The sequence below is a fragment of the Crinia signifera genome, chromosome 1 (assembly GCF_055691185.1).
Source record: "Crinia signifera chromosome 1, ASM5569118v1, whole genome shotgun sequence".
Lineage (NCBI taxonomy): Eukaryota > Metazoa > Chordata > Amphibia > Anura > Myobatrachidae > Crinia > Crinia signifera.
In genome coordinates, this window is record NC_139217.1 from 280,274,344 (window position 1) to 280,296,731 (window position 22,388).

At 43.4% G+C, this 22,388-nt stretch overlaps 1 protein-coding gene across 3 annotated transcripts in view; it reads right to left on the reverse strand.

The window, feature by feature from the left end:
• Positions 1–22,388, reverse strand: part of MLLT3 (MLLT3 super elongation complex subunit) — a 326,771-nt gene that overhangs the window by 28,621 nt on the left and 275,762 nt on the right. For 2 of the 3 annotated variants that reach the window (XM_083184699.1, XM_083184689.1), the window contains exon 8: positions 245–392. In XM_083184699.1, the coding sequence (XP_083040825.1) occupies positions 245–392 (148 nt within the window). The remainder of the gene's footprint in view (positions 1–244; positions 393–22,388) is intronic. The other variant, XM_083184707.1, reaches the window with a different exon arrangement.

A 22,388-nucleotide genomic window follows, 5' to 3' on the forward strand; every position in this document is an offset into this window, starting at 1 on the left:
CTGGGTAGAGATCCCGGATTGCTGAACACGGGATATTCCTCAAAGACCCTTTCACACTGCACTAAATCCCGGGTTGATGCGCGTTCATGTGCAAAAACCCGGGATATTTTTGCAAGTGGAAAAGGGGTATTAATTATGCACTAATATATTCATAGAAATTAATCTGCACACTTAACGAGTTCTTATCAGCAGATGATGACACAGTAACTACATATAAAACTAATGGCATGCGTGTACCAGGTACCTGCGAGCCCGACTTCCTCCATGCATGTGGATAGTCCTCTCACTCTCAGAATCGTTATCTTCTCCATCATCAGATTCCTCCTCGTTCTCATCAGAATTCAAGTCTTTCATTATGGACCTCAGGGTGCCTGGACAAGACATAAAGAAACCTAGGCAAGTTAGCATTTTTGAGGACAAGATGGTGCCTTAGTTTCTTTGCTGAAAATATTATTTAAGGGTCTTTTCTAACTTTTTTCTCAACATATGGATTACTTATTACAGTTCACAGGGTAAAAATGGCAACGAAGAATAATTATAAAAATTAAAAAAAAAGTCATCATGACATCCGGGATTTTTATAGCTGTAAGTAAATTAACCTATTTTTTGATATGTATGCTTTCACTAATTAGCTGTTCAAGTCTGATTACTCATTTGCACTGCTTTTTAGAGTGAAATGGACTTGGCTTAATTTTTGAGTCGTCAACTAAGAATAAAAATGTAAAACTTTAATTTAAAAAAGTAATTTTTTACACCATCACTTATTATCTTCATTGGCATATATTCAATGCCGTGGGCGAGCAGGACTTTTTGCTCGTAGTCACAGCTCACCCTGTCAGTATTCAACTGACCCCCCCTCATACGCAAATTCCCCCTCGCTCCGTTTTTTGAGCGAGGGAGAATTGGCGTATGTGCCTCCAAAAGCTGCGAGAATCAAGGCTAATTACAGCGAGTTTGCTGCACTAGCCGCGGCTCTCGCAGTTTAGGGGAATCCTCGCAGTTCTGTGACGGCGAGGATTCCCCCGGAACGTTGCATAGTGCGAGCGCCCGGCGCAGGGGTTAAACTGTGAGGATCACTGGTTTTCTGCGATCCTCGCAGTTTAACCCCCTCGTCGGCTGCTCGCACCGGCATTGAATACATGCCTATGTTGTGGTATATATGAATTTAGAAACTTTGTCAAAAACCGTGTTAATGACTTTATTAAAATAATAATAATGCTTAATATATAAAGTTAGTCAAATACCAGGATGCAAGCAGCACAAATGTATTGTAACCTTAAGCAATAAAATGTTTGCTTCTATAGGCTATAGTCCAATGTATTTTATTTTTTAATATTTAATAAACCACTGTACTTAATAAAACATTGATTAGATTAAAAAAAACACAACTGCCACTAAATAAATACAGGTACTGAGGTAATAAACACTTAAGAACAACTCCAGACAAAACTGCATTTGAGGTTTGTGTAGTTTAATAATTGGTACATTAGATTATTACTTGTATGGATCTACGGTTAAGCCCAAAACAGGTCCCCACATATTTATTCTAGAAGCTTGACTAGCCTTTTCTGGGGCTCCAAGACAGATCAGCCTAATACATATGAAGGTGAACACCAGTTTCCGCACATTAAGTAATGAGAAGAAAGGTACGGTCTTAATTGCTTTGCAAAGTACTTGATGGTAAAATACTTAACAAACTAAATTTGTTCTCCAAAGGGTTAAGAACCTTTCAAAAAATTGGGGAAAATTATAAGTTGTAAAGTCTCTAATAGTATGAAAAAGTAAAAATAAAAGTGAAAAGGATCGAAAATCAGAACTACCGTGTCTACTATTGTAAAGCGCAACGGAATCTTCTGCACTATATAAAAAACTGTAAATAAATAAATAATAAAGAGTCTGGGCTGTAACTGCTGTCACCATTAATCAGCCGGCGGTATTATAACCTGTAGTGTCCCCTAATATGGGGCTGATGTGCTCCTGTTTTCTGGATCACTACACATCGCCACCTCCAAATGCTACCAGCATGTTAACCATTCTGTGGCTTTTTGGGCACTGTAAATGACATTACAGATTTGTACATCGGCATAACACTTTGATGTTTAGCATTGAATCGAATTAGCCTTCACCTTTGAATCAGCCATCCTATACATAACCTGCCATATAGTGTAAATGTTTAATTTAGGTGAACAAGTTTAGATAGGTGAGACTTGTTCATATGTAAATGGTAAATCCTATTACATCCCAGCATCATAACTTTTATAGCAATCAACAAAAAAATCTCTCTAACTTGGAGAAGGCAATCAATCTTGGTTAGATTTACTCTATCCATTAAAGGGTACTCTTTACTTAGAAGGGCGCCCACGATTTTGATCGTGGGCATCGTTAGTAAAAAATCTCGGGCATCTCGGGCATTGAATGCACTAAAAAATCGGGTGCGATCAACCGACGAGATGCCCGAGATTTCCCATAGGGAACAATGTTAAATGTCTCAATTGACCCAATTTTCCTGTTCAATGCCTCAATTGACCCGATTTTTCCATAGGAAACCATGTTAAATGGGCCACAGAGGCCAAATAGGCACCCTGAAGTGTATAATGGCCACCCGAATTGTTAACGCCACCCCACGATCAACGACAACCCGATGCGTGGCGAGCGCAGCGAGCCCGCGAGGGGCGGCGGTACGCGTCCTACGACCTTTTCATACCCCCACTATCCACGTCGGCGTGGAGTTGAGAATAGAAAGTGTGGCGAGCGCAGCGAGCCACCGAGCCCGAAGCGTGGCGAGCGCAGCGAGCCCCGCGAGGGTATGCGGACAGCTGTGAAGCCCGCGAGGGGACGCGGATACCTGTGAAGGTATCCGCGTCCGCTCGCCACGCTTCGGGCTCGGTGGCTCGCTGCGCTCGCCACACTTTCTATTCTCAACTCCACGCCGACGTGGATAGTGGGGGTATGAAAAGGTCGTAGGACGCGTACCGCCGCCCCTCGCGGGCTCGCTGCGCTCGCCACGCTTCGGGTTGACGTTGATCGTGGGGTGGCGTTAACAATTCGGGTGGCCATTATTCACTTCAGGGTGCCTATTTGGCCTCTGTGGCCCATTTAACATTGTTTCCTATGGAAAAATTGGGTCAATTGAGGCATTGAACAGGAAAATCGGGTCAATTGAGACATTTAACATTGTTCCCTATGGGAAATCTCGGGCATCTCGTCTGTCGCATCGCACCTGATTTTTTAGTGCATTCAATGCCCGAGATGGCCGAGATGGGCGCCCTTCTGAGTAAAGAGTACCCATTAAAGTCTTTGACAGAAAAACCCATCTAGAAAAAAACAGACTGAACTGCACTAAATGCCTGCTGGAATCTAACTGAACACAATTTGCAAGAGATAGGCGATAGGTATGTGGCCACCTACAGTAATCTCTGTACTCTTGCAGTTTAAACCAAGAACAGATGATTTAACCAAATTATAGTGTAGTTATAGTTACAATGACCTAAGGCCCATGCACCGTAAGCAATATTATAACCAACATCAAGCTATATAGTTTATAATATTGATCAGTGCGTACGCTCAATATCGTTACCATGAATTCCCATATGCTAAACACAATGAAACCAAATAAATATGTAGTTGGTCTGTGTCTAGCTTTTGGTCTCATGTGACATGATGAATTGGTTTAGGTGTGCTGGTAATTTGACTTAACCCCTTCACGACATTTGACGTATATATACGTCATGGCCGGGAAGTACTTCCCGACACATGACGTATATATACGTCATGACTTTAAACTGTCACTGCGTCTCGAGACGCAGTGACAGAGGGACGATGTCTGCTGTCCCTGACAGCAGACATGTCCCTGCATGCCCAGGGGGGGCTGCGATGCCGCCCCCCCGTCGGCGATCGCTGTGATTGGCTGTTCAGTGTGAACAGCCATTCACAGCGTTTTCCTGTGTTACCAGCGAATCAGACGCTCGGTAACACAGGTGTCAATCACCGCCGGGCGTCAGGGGGCATGAGGGGGTCATCGGTGACGATGACACCTCACCCCACCCTCACCCCACCTGCCCCCAAGGCTGTGATTGGTCCGTGGGACCCACGGACCAATCACAGCCAAGGCGCGACATTTAAACTAACGGTGACTGCGCTGCAGACGCCATTCCGGTCTGGAATAGCGTGCAGAACGGTCACCGTGCCTGTCTGCCGTGATACCGACCTGATCCTTGCCTAATACTTACCTGATCCTTGCAAATACCTTACCTGATCACTTGATCACTGCTTGTAGCGTGCTGGACGCTTCCTGGATCTGACTTCCTGAGACTTCCTGCTGCTGCTGCAGTGTGATAGAGAGATAGAGAGATAGAGAGAGAGATAGAGAGAGATAGAGAGATAGTGACAGAGAGAGCTATATTTTGTGTCTGCTACCCCCCCTTTTTGGGGGTGCAGGGGTTTTATTTTATATATATAACTGTCAGTGCTGCTGCAGTGTCATAGAGTGATAGATAGTGATAGATAGTGAGAGATAGTGAGAGATAGAGAAAGATAGTGACAGAGAGTGATAGAGAGTGTATATTTTGTGTCTGCTACCCCCCCTTTTTGGGGGTGCAGGGGTTTAAATAACTGTCAGTGCTGCTGCTGCAGTGTCATACAGTGATAGATAGTGATAGATAGTGATAGATAGTGAGAGGTAGAGAGATAGAGAGATTTGTGTCTGCTTCCCCCCCTTTTTGGGGGTGCAGGGGTTTTATTTTATATATATAACTGTCAGTGCTGCTGCAGTGTCATAGAGTGATAGATAGTGATAGATAGTGAGAGATAGAGAGAGATAGTGACAGAGAGTGATAGAGAGTGTATATTTTGTGTCTGCTACCCCCGCCTTTTGTGCTGATCACTATATCTGAGGTGATCAGCAACTTTTTGGGGGCGCAGAGGTTTTTTTTTTTTATATATACCTGTCAGTTGCTGCCAGTTGCACTGTCAGTTGCACCAAAGGTTGTGCACCTGCTGCCCCTCACTGGTAATCAGTGTCGCATCACTGATCACCTTTTTTTTTTTGTGGGTGCTGTGTGGTCTTTTTTTAATTTTTTTTTTACACACACTGTGATTTTGTGGGTGTCCTGTGGCCACTGTGCGCTGATCAGTGACGTACATCACTGCTCAGCTTTTTCGGCACAGGGTTGATCTATTTATTTTTTTTTTTTATCAAATTCCTGTTGCCTTTGAGCGCTGTTCAGTGACGGACGTTACTGACCAACATCTGTGCTCAATTTTTGGCGCAGGACCTTTTTTTTTGTTTTTTTAACCCCTTCAATTTTTTTTTTTAACCCCTTCAATTTTTTTTTTTTTAACCCCTTCAATTTTTTTTTTTGTATAAAGTATTTTTTTTTTCTGCACTACATACACACTACATACCCCCCGGGTTGAAATAAAGTTTGTACCCCCCCCTACACTATACACGTGTTGAAACATTTCACTACCAGTAACACAAAAATAAAAATGGCATCCCAAATGTCATCCCAAATGTCATCCCAGTCATCCAGAAGAATGTATTCAGTGGAGGAGGCATATGCCATGCTTGCCTCTGACTCTGACACAGCCAGTGATGCAAGCAGGGAATTTGAAGGATTCGTCTTAAGCTCCTCTTCCTCCTCCGGTGATGAGGGACCCCCTCAAAGACGCCCCCGTAGATCAGCTGAGACCCCCCCCCTAATAATTGATCTAGTATGGACCCCACCACCAGACAATTTTGAGCCCCAGGTTCCTGAGTTTTTGGCCATGCCAGGAATCCAATTTGATTCCACAGGTCTCAGAGAAATTGACTTTTTCAAATTATATTTCTCTGATGATTTTATAAATTTAATGGTGGACCAAACTAATTTATATGCCCAGCAGTTTATTGCTCAAAACCCCACGTCATCATTTGCAAGGTGGACCCCTGTAGATGCAGTAGAGATGATGACGTTTTGGGGTCTGGTGCTTCATATGGGCATAGTAAAAAAGCCACAAATTAGGCAATATTGGAGTACAGATGTTCTGTACAGCACCCCATTTTACCGTATGGCCATGACTCGGACTCGTTTTGAGGCAATCCATAAATTTATACATAATGCACAGTGCCCACCCAGAGATGATCCCACCTTTGACAGGCTATTCAAAGTCAGGCCGGTCATTGATCATTTCAGTGCCAAATTTGCAGAGCTATACATCCCTGATAAATGTATTAGTATCGACGAGTCCCTTATACATTTTAAAGGAAGGGTTAAATTCCGCCAGTACCTTCCCAGTAAGAGGGCAAGGTATGGCATAAAAATGTATAAGCTGTGTGAAAGCACCACAGGGTACACCCACAAGTTTAGGGTATATGAAGGGAAGGATTCAAGAATTGAACCGCCAGAATGCCCCCCCTCCCTCGTAGGTGTTAGTGGAAAAATTGTCTGGGATTTAGTGCACCCCTTCCTGGATAAAGGTTATCACCTCTATGTGGATAACTTTTACACCAGCATCCCCCTGTTTAAGGCCCTTGGTTCAAGAGGTACAGCAGCTTGCGGTACTGTGCGCAAGAACCAAAGAGGCCTCCCCAAAACGCACATTGCCCAAGTACTAAGAAGGGGTGAAAGCAGGGGAATATGCACCGAAAATATGTTGTTGGTCAAATATAAGGACAAGAGGGATGTCCTTATACTGACAACAATTCATGGAGACAGTACCACCTCCATCCCTGTACGAGGTACCAGTACCCACACCTCAAAACCAAATTGTATCCTAGATTACAATAAGTACATGGGCGGAGTGGATCTTTCAGATCAGGTACTGAAGCCGTACAGTGCCCTGCGGAAAACAAATATCTGGTACAAGAAGCTGGCCGTGTATATCATCCAGATGGCACTGTATAACGCTTACGTGCTATTCCGTTCTACCGGCCAGAGGGGGACATTTATGCACTTTCAAGAGGAAGTCATAAAGGGCCTAGTATTTGGGAACCAGCAGGCAGAGGGCCCCAGTACTTCTAGTACTGGCCCCCGTATTGTACCAGGGCAGCATTTTCCCAACGAAATCCCCTCCACTGCAAGAAAGGGCAGGACACAAAAAAGGTGCAAAGTTTGCTATAAAAAGGGAATAAGAAAGGAAACTATTTTCCACTGTGAAACTTGCCCCGACAAACCCGGCCTATGTATGAAGGAGTGTTTCAAAATATACCACACATCTATGGATTATTAGGTTCATCATTTCACCGTGCTTCGGGGGTCTTGCTAATGCCATATAGCACCCACCATTCATTCCACCAGAATCTGAGCTGCAAAATCCAAAAATCACTCCTTCCCTTCTGAGTCCTGCCATGCTCCCAACTGGTATTTTTTGGTCACATGTGAGGCATTGCCGTACTCGGGAGAAATTGGGGCACAGACTTTGGGGTGCTTTGTCTCCTTCATTCCTTGTGAAAATGAAAAATTTTGAGCCAGAACTGCATTTTTGTGTAAAAAAAATGTAATTTTTCATTTTCACAGCCCAGTTGTACCACAATTGGTGAAACCCCTGGGGGTTTGAAATGTACACTATACCCCTAGATGAATTCCCTGAGGGGTGTACTTTGCAAAATGGGGTGACTTGTGGGGGGGTTCCACTGTATTGGTAATGCAACATAGCACCCACCATTCATTCCACCAAAATCTGTGCTCCAAAATCCAAAAATCACTCCTTCCCTTCTGAGTCCTGCCATGCGCCCAACTGGTATTTTTTGGTCACATGTGAGGCATTGCCGTACTCGGGAGAAATTGGGGCACAGACTTTGGGGTGCTTTGTCTCCTTCATTCCTTGTGAAAATGAAAAATTTTGAGCCAGAACTGCATTTTTGAGTAAAAAAAATGTAATTTTTCATTTTCACAGCCCAGTTGTACCACAATTGGTGAAACCCCTGGGGGTTTGAAATGTACACTATACCCCTAGATGAATTCCCTGAGGGTTGTACTTTGCAAAATGGGGTGACTTGTGGGGGGGTTCCACTGTATTGGTAATGCAACATAGCACCCACCATTCATTCCACCAAAATCTGTGCTGCAAAATCCAAAAAACACTCCTTCCCTTCTGAGTCCTGCCATGCGCCCAACTGGTATTTTTTGGTCACATGTGAGGCATTGCCGTACTCGGGAGAAATTGGGGCACAGACTTTGGGGTGCTTTGTCTCCTTCATTCCTTGTGAAAATGAAAAATTTTGAGCCAGAACTGCATTTTTGTGTAAAAAAATGTAATTTTTCATTTTCACTGCCCACTTGTATCAAAATTGGTGAAACCCCTGGGGGTTTGAAATGTATACTATACCCCTAGATGAATTCCCTGAGGGGTGTACTTTGCAAAATGGGGTGACTTGTGGGGGGGTTCCACTGTATTGGTGCTTGGGGGGTCTTGCTAATGCGACATAGCACCCACCAAAATTCCACCAGAATCTGAGCTGCAAAATCCAAAAATCACTCCTTCCCTTCTGAGTCCTGCCATGCGCCCAACTGGTATTTTTTGGTCACATGTGAGGCATTGCCGTACTCGGGAGAAATTGGGGCACAGATTTTGGGGTGCTTTTTCTCCTTCATACCTTCTGAAAATGAAAAATTTTGAGCCAGAACTGCATTTTTGTGTAAAAAAATGTAATTTTTCATTTTCACTGCCCACTTGTATCAAAATTGGTGAAACCCCTGGGGGTTTGAAATGTACACTATACCCCTAGATGAATTCCCTGAGGGGTGTACTTTGCAAAATGGGGTGACTTGTGGGGGGGTTCCACTGTATTGGTGCTTGGGGGGTCTTGCTAATGCGACATAGCACCCACCAAAATTCCACCAGAATCTGAGCTGCAAAATCCAAAAATCACTCCTTCCCTTCTGAGTCCTGCCATGCACCCAACTGGTATTTTTTGGTCACATGTGAGGCATTGCCGTACTCGGGAGAAATTGGGGCACAGATTTTGGGGTGCTTTTTCTCCTTCATACCTTCTGAAAATGAAAAATTTTGAGCCAGAACTGCATTTTTGTGTAAAAAAATGTAATTTTTCATTTTCACTGCCCACTTGTATCAAAATTGGTGAAACCCCTGGGGGTTTGAAATGTACACTATACCCCTAGATGAATTCCCTGAGGGGTGTACTTTGCAAAATGGGGTGACTTGTGGGGGGGTTCCACTGTATTGGTGCTTGGGGGGTCTTGCTAATGCGACATAGCACCCACCAAAATTCCACCAGAATCTGAGCTGCAAAATCCAAAAATCACTCCTTCCCTTCTGAGTCCTGCCATGCACCCAACTGGTATTTTTTGGTCACATGTGAGGCATTGCCGTACTCGGGAGAAATTGGGGCACAGATTTTGGGGTGCTTTTTCTCCTTTATACCTTCTGAAAATGAAAAATTTTGAGCCAGAACTGCATTTTTGTGTAAAAAAATGTAATTTTTCATTTTCACTGCCCACTTGTATCAAAATTGGTGAAACCCCTGGGGGTTTGAAATGTACAATATACCCCTAGATGAATTCCCTGAGGGGTGTACTTTGCAAAATGGGGTGACTTGTGGGGGGGTTCCACTGTATTGGTGCTTGGGGGGTCTTGCTAATGCGACATAGCACCCACCAAAATTCCACCAGAATCTGAGCTGCAAAATCCAAAAATCACTCCTTCCCTTCTGAGTCCTGCCATGCACCCAACTGGTATTTTTTGGTCACATGTGAGGCATTGCCGTACTCGGGAGAAATTGGGGCACAGATTTTGGGGTGCTTTTTCTCCTTCATACCTTCTGAAAATGAAAAATTTTGAGCCAGAACTGCATTTTTGTGTAAAAAAATGTAATTTTTCATTTTCACTGCCCACTTGTATCAAAATTGGTGAAACCCCTGGGGGTTTGAAATGTACACTATACCCCTAGATGAATTCCCTGAGGGGTGTACTTTGCAAAATGGGGTGACTTGTGGGGGGGTTTCACTGTATTGGTGCTTGGGGGGTCTTGCTAATGCGACATAGCACCCACCAAAATTCCACCAGAATCTGAGCTGCAAAATCCAAAAATCACTCCTTCCCTTCTGAGTCCTGCCATGCACCCAACTGGTATTTTTTGGTCACATGTGAGGCATTGCCGTACTCGGGAGAAATTGGGGCACAGATTTTGGGGTGCTTTTTCTCCTTCATACCTTCTGAAAATGAAAAATTTTGAGCCAGAACTGCATTTTTGTGTAAAAAAATGTAATTTTTCATTTTCACTGCCCACTTGTATCAAAATTGGTGAAACCCCTGGGGGTTTGAAATGTACACTATACCCCTAGATGAATTCCCTGAGGGGTGTACTTTGCAAAATGGGGTGACTTGTGGGGGGGTTCCACTGTATTGGTGCTTGGGGGGTCTTGCTAATGCGACATAGCACCCACCAAAATTCCACCAGAATCTGAGCTGCAAAATCCAAAAATCACTCCTTCCCTTCTGAGTCCTGCCATGCGCCCAACTGGTATTTTTTGGTCACATGTGAGGCATTGCCATACTCGGGAGAAATTGGGGCACAGACTTTGGGGTGCTTTGTCTCCTTCATTCCTTGTGAAAATGAAAAATCTTGAGCCAGAAGTGCATGTTTGTGTAAAAAAATTTAATTTTTCATTTTCACAGCCCAGTTGTACCAAAATTGGTGAAACCCCTGGGGGTTTGAAATGTACACTATACCCCTAGATGAATTCCCTGAGGGGTGTAGATTGCAAAATGGGGTGACTTGTGGGGGAGGTTCCTAACTTTTAGCACTTATGGTGCCTAGAAACCTACATGGTGCCTAAAAAAAAATCTCATAAAAAGGAGGCTCCAAAATCAAGTAGGTGCTCCTTCTATTATGAAGCCTGTGGTTTGGTCAACGTGCACACTAGGGCCACATATAGGATATTTTTGAAAACAAAAGAATTGGGGGAATCAATTTTTAGTCACATTTCTCTAGTAAAATCTACTGTATTCGTTAGAAAAATGTATTAAAATTGCAAATCTGCAAAAAAAATGAAATTTTGAAATTTCACCTACACTTTGTTTTAATTCCTGTGAAACACCTAAAGGGTTAACAAACTTCCAAAATGCTGTTTTGAATACTGTGAGGGGTGCAGTTTTTGAAATGGCATCATTTATGGGGGTGTCTCACATACAAGTCCCTCAAAGTCACATCAGAACTGAACTGATCCCTAAAAAAATCAGTGTTTGAAATTTTCTTGAAAATTTGAGAATTTGCTATTCATATTGTAAGCCTCCTAGTGTCCAAAAAAATTAAAAGGAAGTTGAAATAATGATGGAAACATAAAGTAGACATATGGTCTATGTTAGTTATTAACTATTTTGAGTGGTATGATTATTTGTCTCACAAGCAGAAAATTTAACATTTTGCAAATTGCTAAATTTTCCATTTTTTCACGATATTTTGGTATTTTTCACAAAAAAACACAGACTGTATCGACCCAAATTTACCACTAACTTGAAGTACAATGTGTCACGAGAAAACAATCTCAAAATCACTGGGATAAGTAAAAGCAAAAAAAAGTTATCCCCACTTAAGTGAGACATGTCAGATTTGAAAAAAAGGGCTCTGTCATGAAGGCACAAACTGGCTCTGTCATGAAGGGGTTAAATGAGGGCAAAACACTTAAATAAATTAGATATAAATCAATTGTTTATATTAAACTTTTGATGGCATAATCATCAGAGATACATTTTTAATCCATTACATATTTTTTCTTGGAATTGCTTTAATTCAGTGATACAGGTTAAGAATCATATACACTGAAAACATAATAGAATGGAACAATATAATAAAACATAACTGTGCTCCATTCATGAAAATAAAAACTGATAGTGAACTACAGGAAACACACGCTGAGTTAATGCAAAGTTTGCTGGTGAACCGAAGGAAAAAAAAAAATTAAGACAACAAATCAATTTGATTGCAGGCTTCTCAGAAGCCGCAGCTTTTGTTTGCCCGTTTTTGATCTATTTAGTTTTTGGCGTTCTCCTTTGAGTTCAAGGTCAAATTCTGGTCAAGCGAGCACTTTTCTGAAGTCTTAATGTAAGTTTTATGGGGCTATTATTTCACTCCTACTGCCCTTTAGCCCTCATTATGTTCAATAAGTGTGCAGTCACCTCCCCAAAAATGTAGTACACTACTAATAAGAATACACATAATAATAATAATAATAATAATAATGTGCAGAGCAGAAAATGCATAATGATCTCCTCTCTTTTATACAAAGTATTACCACAATAGAAATATTTTTAAAATAGAAAGATAAGTAAATCTCCTGTGTTTTAGTTATATGAACAGTTTGGACTGTTTGACATAATTCCAATTCTCCTGAAGTATTTGTTTTTTTTTGCTTTTCTTTTTATGTACTAATAGATGTGTATTAGATCACTTCTAGGGCCTAATTGTATAAAATCACAGAAACAGCCCATCTGTAGAAACATAGAATTTGAAAGCAGGTAAGAACCACTTGGCCATCTAGAATGCTTATATACAAGCATACACTACATCAATATTGTATCTAATCACTGGATCAATTTACTAATAATACTATATTGGGAATGCTTCTCTGTCCTCACAAATAGCGTAAGAGCTACAAGTCACATTACACATAACACATGAGCAAAGCTCAGGGCCGGTGTAACGCTACTCAGCACCCTAGGCAAAACTTCAACCAACTCCCCCCCCCCCCCCCCCCAGCCCACCCCAGGTCTCCCCAGCCGCCCCAGGAAGATGGGCAAGTCCCCTGCTTTCCCTGGAGGCCCTCTGCACCCTCCCCTTTGCCACCCACAAAAGAGTACAAGGAGTAGGGTAGCAGCAATGAAGGCAAGTATGTCTCAAGGGAAAGGGAAAAGTATGGCGGTGTGAGGTGTTAAAAGTTCCACAGTCGCCACCTGCATTAAGTACAAGGATCCTCATAGACATCCTTGACTTTTTGATTTGCCGACTTGGTGGCGCCCCCCCAGATCCTGGCGCCCTAGGCAGATGCCTAAAGCTGCCTAATGGTAGAGCCGGCCCTGGCCAAACGTCTCTCAACGACCTCTTCCATACCCCAACATGTCAGCCACACAACTGAATTGTCACAAATGGAGGCCATTACCATCCCCTCCTGTCCCCCCCGCGCATGCAGAACTGATCTTGTGCACGTGCAAAGTACCAATAACTGGTACATTGCGGAACAGAGTGCAACTCCAACCTCATCTGAATTAGGCCCACAGATCGCATAAGGAAATTCCAAAGCCTCTATGCTAAACACATCATGTGCAATGTGGTTGTCATGGTTTTCACACAACTATGGAAAATGTAAAAGTATAATGGGATTGTTGCAGTAAAATTCATGCGATTGCAGCAAAGTTGTGACAAAACCAGCTTTGTTTGATTCTCTAGATCCACACATCAATAACTGAAGAACACCACTATTTCCAATTAAAAAATAAAAGTAAAATACAAAGGGCAAGTGGGTGGGAGTAGATATTCAATTAATCGTCAAAACAAATGTGAAACTATATATCCAAAGCCATTGATTCTCACAATGCTTGAAATTACTGTCTAAATGAAAATAACATACATTGTGAGCATTATATTATATTTTGAATGGAAAACAGGAGCATCAGGGAAAGTTAGAGATAAACTTATATGCAAAGTTCAAAAAGTAATAATATGGTAAAAACACCTTTAAATAATAGCAATTGTGAGTAGGTAGGTCATCACTTTGTTTTATAGAAAAGCGTGTATTATAAGGAACAATGAGCATATTACAGAGGCGTTGTGGTATATTTTGTCAACATACATCATTCTGACGTTTACATCGTTAATATGGGCATAATACAGACATTCTTTGTGACTACACTGCGTAGAATGTCAACAAAACACCCCCTCCAAACCTAGGGCCTTATTTTGGTTCATTCTTTCTGACAAAATCCTTCTTAGATGGACAAAACCATGTGCACTGCAGGGGGGGCAGATGTAACATGTGCAGAGAGAATTCGATTTGGGTGAGTAATTTTGTTTCTGTGTAGGGAAAATACTGACTGCTTTATTTTTACACTGCAATATAGATCTCACTTTGAAGTAAAACCCCACCCAAATCTAATTCTCTCTGCACAAGTAACACCTGCCCCACCTGCAGTGCACATGGTTTTGCCCATCTAAGAAGGATTTTGTCAGAAAGAATGAACCAAAATAAGGCCCCTAGTGGTGAATTACCTGGCATGGCAGGTTAGGCAACTCCAGCCATGTCCTCCTGATCCGGCAATCAGCTGTGGAAAGACCGGTAAGATAGAGAGCTGCTCCTGATCGTATCACAATCCCTTACATTCATCTACTGAGCAAGCCTAATCTCTGCACCCGCAGCCTAACACTAACCATCCCCTCCCGCAGCCTAACACTAACCATCCCCTAACACTAACCATCCTCTCCCGCAGCCTAACACTAACCATCCTCTCCCGCAGCCTAATGTAGGGTATACACACCACGACAACCCGCTCACGATGCACATTGTGAGCGGGTCGTCAGTGTTTCTTTAGACCCGCTCACGATGATGTGGGGGGGGCACGACCCGCTTACGATGTGCACCGTGAGCGGGTCCGATCCAATGGCGACCAGCACCCGGCAGTATGGTCGTTATTCAGATCCTACCTGCAGCAGGTAGGATCTGAATAACAACCGACCGACCCGCGGGACCGCGCATCGGATCGGTATCGATCCACACCAGGACAGAAAAGGGCCCAATCACCACACAATCTACATCCAATTGGTCGGAATTGGATCTAGATTGAGGGGATCGGGCCCTAGTCGTCCTGGTGTGTACCAGGCATAACACTAACCATCCCCTCCCGCCACCTAACACTAACCATCCCCTCCCGCAGCCTAACACTAACCATCCCCTAACACTAACCATCCCCTCCCGCAGCCTAACACTAACCATCCCCTCCCGCAGCCTAACACTAACCATCCACTCCCGCAGCCTAACACTAACCATCCCCTCCCGCAGCCTAACCTTCTGCTGCCAGTTTATGCAGAATGTCGGCATTTCCCAGGTCTGCATCTTGAACATGTTAACAATCTGTACATGCTGACAGGTTCAATGTGAACATTTTAACAATATCTACATAACTGGTGACATTGTGATGTTAGCATTTTGAATGTTGGCAATTTGACTTTACACCATACTTGCCTACCTGACCCTCTCCATGCGGGAGAAAATGCTCTGTTCCTGGACTTCCCTGGTAATGTATGATTGCCATCACCTGTGGTGAAACACCTTTACCTAGCTCCCCACAGGTGATGGCAATCATACATTACCAGGGAAGTCCAGGAGAAGAGCATTTTCTCCCAGATGGAGAGGGTCAAGTAGAGAAGTATGCTTTACACCTTATAGAGACCGTAATAGTAAGCTCAAACATCTACATCCTGTACAATCTTGTATTTTACATGGTCACAGAATGCATTGGTAACTTCTAATACCACTATGCTTTACAGCAAAAAAAAACACATGATCACTTAACCCCTTCCCGACAATTGACGTACATTTACGTCATGGTCGGGAAGTACTTCCCGACACATGGCGTAAATGTACGTCATGGCATTTAACTGTCACCGCGTCTATAGACGCGGTGACAGTTTCAACATGTCTGCTGTCCCTGACAGCAGACATGTCCGTGCATGCCCAGGGGGGGCTGCGATGCCGCCCCCCCGTCGGCGATCGCTGTGATTGGCTGTTCAGTGTGAACAGCCAATTACAGCGTTTTCCTGTGCCACCGGCGAATAACGTTCGCCGGTGACACGGGATCGGAGGTGATTGGTGCTGTAAAGTACAGCACCAATCACCGCGGGGTGTAAGGGTGACACTGGTGTCACCCACCTCACCCCGCCCGCCCCCAAAGGCCGTGATTGGTCCGTCGGACCGACGGACCAATCACAGCCATGGAGGGGGGTTTAAACTAACGGTGACTGCACTGCAGACGCCATTCCGGTCTGGAATAGCGTGCAGTGCGGTCACCGTGCCGAGCTGTCGCCATTTACTGACCAGAACCTTCCAAAATACTTACCTGATCACTGCAAATATCTTGCCTGCTTCATCACTGCTTGTGTGTGCTGGATCCTGTTACTTGTGACTTCCTGTGCTGCAGTGTAATAGCGTTAGTTAGATAGAGAGAGATAGAGAGAGAGATAGAGAGAGATAGTGTCAGAGAGTGCTATATTTTGTGCTGCTGCAGTGTGATATAGTTATAGAGAGAGAGATAGAGAGAGATAGAGAGAGATAGAGAGAGAGAGAGGCCTAGTGACAGAGAGTGCTATATTTTGTGCTGCTGCAGTGTAATAGTTATAGATAGAGAGATAGAGAGAGATAGAGAGAGAGAGATAGAGATAGTGACAGATTGTGCTATATCTTTTTTATATAACTGACTGCTGCCCCCCCTTTTGTGCTGATCAGTATAAATTAACTGATCAGCAACTTTTTGGGGGCGCAGGTTTTTTTTATATATATATATATATATACCTGTCACTGCTGCTGCTGCAGTGTCATAGAGTGTTAGATAGTGAGAGATAGAGAGATAGAGAGAGATAGTGACAGAGAGTGATAGAGAGTGCTAAATTTTGTGTCTGCTGCCCCCGCCTTTTGTGCTGATCACTATATCTGAGGTGATCAGCAACTTTTTGGGGGTGCAGAGGTTTTTTTTTTTTATATATACCTGCCAGTTGCACTGTCAGTTGCACCAAAGGTTGTGCACCTGCTGCCCCTCACTGGTAATCAGTGTCGCATCACTGATCACCTTTTTTTTTTGTGTGTGTGCTGTGGGGTCTTTTTTTAATTTTTTTTTTACACACACTGTGATTTTGTGGGTGTCCTGTGGCCGCTGTGCGCTGATCAGTGACGTACATCACTGATCATCTTTTTCGGCACAGGGTTGATCTATTTTTTTTTTTTTTTTATCAAATTCCTGTTGCCTTTGAGCGCTGTTCAGTGACGGACGTTACTGACCAACATCTGTGCTCAATTTTTGGCGCAGGACCTTTTTTTTTTTTTGTTTAACCCCTTCCATTTTTTTTTTAACCCCTTCAATTTTTTTTTTAACCCCTTCAATTTTTTTTTTTAACCCCTTCAATTTTTTTTTTTTAACCCCTTGAATTTTTTTTTTTTTTTTTATAAAGTATTTTTTTTTTCTGCACTACATACACACTACACACTACATACCCCCCGGGTTGAAATAAAGTTTGTACCCCCCCCTACACTATACACGTGTTGAAACATTTCACTACCAGTAACACAAAAATAAAAATGGCATCCCAAATGTCATCCCAAATGTCATCCCAGTCATCCAGGAGAATGTATTCAGTGGAGGAGGCATATGCCATGCTTGCCTCTGACTCTGACACAGCCAGTGAGGCAAGCGGGGAATTTGAAGGATTCGTCTTAAGCTCCTCTTCCTCCTCTGATGATGAGGGACCCCCTCAAAGACGCCCCCGTAGAGCAGCTGAGACCCCCCCCCCAATAATTGATCTCGTATGGACCCCACCACCAGACAATTTTGAGCCCCAGGTTCCTGAGTTTTTGGCCATGCCAGGAATCCAATTTGATTCCACAGGTCTCAGAGAAATTGACTTTTTCAAATTATTTTTCTCTGATGATTTTATAAATTTAATGGTGGACCAAACTAATTTATATGCCCAGCAGTTTATTGCTCAAAACCCCACGTCATCATTTGCTAGGTGGACCCCTGTAGATGCAGTAGAGATGATGACGTTTTGGGGTCTGGTGTTTCATATGGGCATAGTAAAAAAGCCAGAAATTAGGCAATATTGGAGTACAGATGTTCTGTACAGCACCCCATTTTACCGTATGGCCATGCCCCGGGCTCGATTTGAGACGATTCTTAAATTTATACATTACACCGATAATGCACAGTGCCCACCCAGAGATGATCCCACCTTTGACCGGCTATTCAAAGTCAGGCCGGTCATTGATCATTTCAGTGCCAAATTTGAAGAGGTGTACATCCCTGAAAAATGTATTTGTATCGACGAGTCCCTTATACATTTTAAAGGAAGGGTTAAATTCCGCCAGTACCTTCCCAGTAAGAGGGCAAGGTATGGCATAAAAATGTATAAACTGTGTGAAAGCACCTCAGGGTACACCCACAGGTTTAGGGTTTATGAAGGGAAGGATTCAAGAATTGAACCGCCAGAATGCCCCCCCTCCCTCGTAGGTGTTAGTGGGAAAATTGTCTGGGATTTAGTGCACCGCTTCCTGGATAAAGGTTATCACCTCTATGTGGATAACTTTTACACCAGCATCCCCCTGTTTAAGGCCCTTGGTTCAAGAGGTACAGCAGCTTGCGGTACTGTGCGCAAGAACCAAAGAGGCCTCCCAAAAACGCACATTGCCCAAGTAATGAGAAGGGGTGAAAGCAGGGGAATATGCAACGAAAATATGTTGTTGGTCAAATATAAGGACAAGAGGGATGTCCTTATACTGACAACAATTCACGGAGACAGTACCACCTCCGTCCCTGTACGAGGTACCAGTACCCACACCTCAAAACCTAATTGTATCCTGGATTACAATAGGTACATGGGCGGAGTGGATCTTTCAGATCAGGTACTGAAGCCGTACAGTGCCCTGCGGAAAACAAAAATCTGGTACAAGAAGGTGGCCGTGTATATCATCCAGATGGCACTGTATAACGCTTACGTGCTATTCCGTTCTACCGGCCAGAGGGGGACATTTATGCACTTTCAAGAGGAAGTCATAAAGGGCCTAATATTTGGGAACCAGCAGGCAGAGGGCCCCAGTACTTCTAGTACTGGCCCCCGTATTGTACCAGGGCAGCATTTTCCTGATGAAATCCCCTCCACTGGAAAAAAGGGCAGGACACAAAAAAGGTGCAAAGTTTGCGATAAAAAGGGAATAAGAAAGCAAACTATTTTCCAGTGTGACACTTGCCCCGACAAACCCGGCCTATGTATAAAGGAGTGTTTTAAAATATACCACACATCTATGGAATACTAGGTTCATAATTTCACCGTGCTTCGGGGGTCTTGCTAATGCCACATAGCACCCACCATTCATTCCACCAGAATCTGAGCCGCAAAATCCAAAAATCACTCCTTCCCTTCTGAGTCCTGCCATGCACCCAACTGGTATTTTTTGGTCACATGTGAGGCATTGCCGTACTTGGGAGAAATTGGGGCACAGATTTTGGGGTGCTTTGTCTCCTTCATACCTTCTGAAAATGAAAAATTTTGAGCCAGAACTGCATTTTTGTGTAAAAAAATGTAATTTTTCATTTTCACTGCCCACTTGTATCAAAATTGGTGAAACCCCTGGGGGTTTGAAATGTACACTATACCCCTAGATGAATTCCCTGAGGGGTGTAGTTTGCAAAATGGGGTCACTTGTGAGGGGGTTCCACTGTATTGGTGCTTGGGGGGTCTTGCTAATGCGACATAGCACCCACCATCATTCCACCAGAATTTGTGCTGCAAAATCCAAATATCACTCCTTCCCTTCTGAGTCCTGCCACTTTTTGGTCACACATGAGGCATTGCCGTACTCGGGAGAAATTGGGGCACAGATTTTGGGGTGCTTTTTCTCCTTCATACCTTCTGAAAATGAAAAATTTTGAGCCAGAACTGCATTTTTGTGTAAAAAAATGTAATTTTTCATTTTCACTGCCCACTTGTATCAAAATTGGTGAAACCCCTGGGGGTTTGAAATGTACACTATACCCCTAGATGAATTCCCTGAGGGGTGTACTTTGCAAAATGGGGTGACTTGTGGGGGGTTCCACTGTATTGGTGCAACATAGCACCCACCATTCATTCCACCAAAATCTGTGCTGAAAAATCCAAAAATCACTCCTTCCCTTCTGAGTCCTGCCATGCACCCAACTGGTATTTTTTGTTCACATGTGAGGCATTGCCGTACTCGGGAGAAATTGGGGCACAGATTTTGGGGTGCTTTTTCTCCTTCATACCTTCTGAAAATGAAAAATTTTGAGCCAGAACTGCATTTTTGTGTAAAAAAATGTAATTTTTCATTTTCACTGCCCACTTGTATCAAAATTGGTGAAACCCCTGGGGGTTTGAAATGTACACTATACCCCTAGATGAATTCCCTGAGGGGTGTACTTTGCAAAATGGGGTGACTTGTGGGGGGGTTCCACTGTATTGGTGCAACATAGCACCCACCATTCATTCCACCAAAATCTGTGCTGCAAAATCCAAAAATCACTCCTTCCCTTCTGAGTCCTGCCATGCACCCAACTGGTATTTTTTGTTCACATGTGAGGCATTGCCGTACTCGGGAGAAATTGGGGCACAGATTTTGGGGTGCTTTTTCTCCTTCATACCTTCTGAAAATGAAAAATTTTGAGCCAGAACTGCATTTTTGTGTAAAAAAATGTAATTTTTCATTTTCACTGCCCACTTGTATCAAAATTGGTGAAACCCCTGGGGTTTGAAATGTACACTATACCCCTAGATGAATTCCCTGAGGGGTGTAGTTTGCAAAATGGGGTCACTTGTGAGGGGGTTCCACTGTATTGGTGCTTGGGGGGTCTTGCTAATGCGACATAGCACCCACCAAAATTCCACCAGAATCTGAGCTGCAAAATCCAAAAATCACTCCTTCCCTTCTGAGTCCTGCCATGCACCCAAATGGTATTTTTTGGTCACATGTGAGGCATTGCCGTACTCGGGAGAAATTGGGGCACAGATTTTGGGGTGCTTTGTCTCCTTCATACCTTCTGAAAATGAAAAATGTTGAGCCAGAACTGCATTTTTGTGTAAAAAAATGTAATTTTTCATGTTCACTGCCCACTTGTATCAAAATTGGTGAAACCCCTGGGGGTTTGAAATGTACACTATACCCCTAGATGAATTCCCTGAGGGGTGTAGTTTGCAAAATGGGGTCACTTGTGGGGGGGTTCCACTGTATTGGTGCTTGGGGGGTCTTGCTAATGCGACATAGCACCCACCAAAATTCCACCAGAATCTGAGCTGCAAAATCCAAAAATCACTCCTTCCCTTCTGAGTCCTGCCATGCACCCAAATGGTATTTTTTGGTCACATATGAGGCATTGCCGTACTTGGGAGAAATTGGGGCACAGATTTTGGGGTGCTTTGTCTCCTTCATACCTTCTGAAAATGAAAAATTTTGAGCCAGAACTGCATTTTTGTGTAAAAAAATGTAATTTTTCATTTTCACTGCCCACTTGTATCAAAATTGGTGAAACCCCTGGGGGTTTGAAATGTACACTATACCCCTAGATGAATTCCCTGAGGGGTGTAGTTTGCAAAATGGGGTCACTTGTGAGGGGGTTCCACTGTATTGGTGCTTGGGGGGTCTTGCTAATGCGACATAGCACCCACCATCATTCCACCAGAATTTGTGCTGCAAAATCCAAATATCACTCCTTCCCTTCTGAGTCCTGCCACTTTTTGGTCACACATGAGGCATTGCCGTACTCGGGAGAAATTGGGGCACAGATTTTGGGGTGCTTTTTCTCCTTCATACCTTCTGAAAATGAAAAATTTTGAGCCAGAACTGCATTTTTGTGTAAAAAAATGTAATTTTTCATTTTCACTGCCCACTTGTATCAAAATTGGTGAAACCCCTGGGGGTTTGAAATGTACACTATACCCCTAGATGAATTCCCTGAGGGGTGTACTTTGCAAAATGGGGTGACTTGTGGGGGGGTTCCACTGTATTGGTGCAACATAGCACCCACCATTCATTCCACCAAAATCTGTGCTGCAAAATCCAAAAATCACTCCTTCCCTTCTGAGTCCTGCCATGCACCCAACTGGTATTTTTTGTTCACATGTGAGGCATTGCCGTACTCGGGAGAAATTGGGGCACAGATTTTGGGGTGCTTTTTCTCCTTCATACCTTCTGAAAATGAAAAATTTTGAGCCAGAACTGCATTTTTGTGTAAAAAAATGTAATTTTTCATTTTCACTGCCCACTTGTATCAAAATTGGTGAAACCCCTGGGGGTTTGAAATGTACACTATACCCCTAGATGAATTCCCTGAGGGGTGTAGTTTGCAAAATGGGGTCACTTGTGAGGGGGTTCCACTGTATTGGTGCTTGGGGGGTTTGCTAATGCGACATAGCACCCACCAAAATTCCACCAGAATCTGAGCTGCAAAATCCAAAAATCACTCCTTCCCTTCTGAGTCCTGCCATGCACCCAAATGGTATTTTTTGGTCACATGTGAGGCATTGCCGTACTCGGGAGAAATTGGGGCACAGATTTTGGGGTGCTTTGTCTCCTTCATACCTTCTGAAAATGAAAAATTTTGAGCCAGAACTGCATTTTTGTGTAAAAAAATGTAATTTTTCATGTTCACTGCCCACTTGTATCAAAATTGGTGAAACCCCT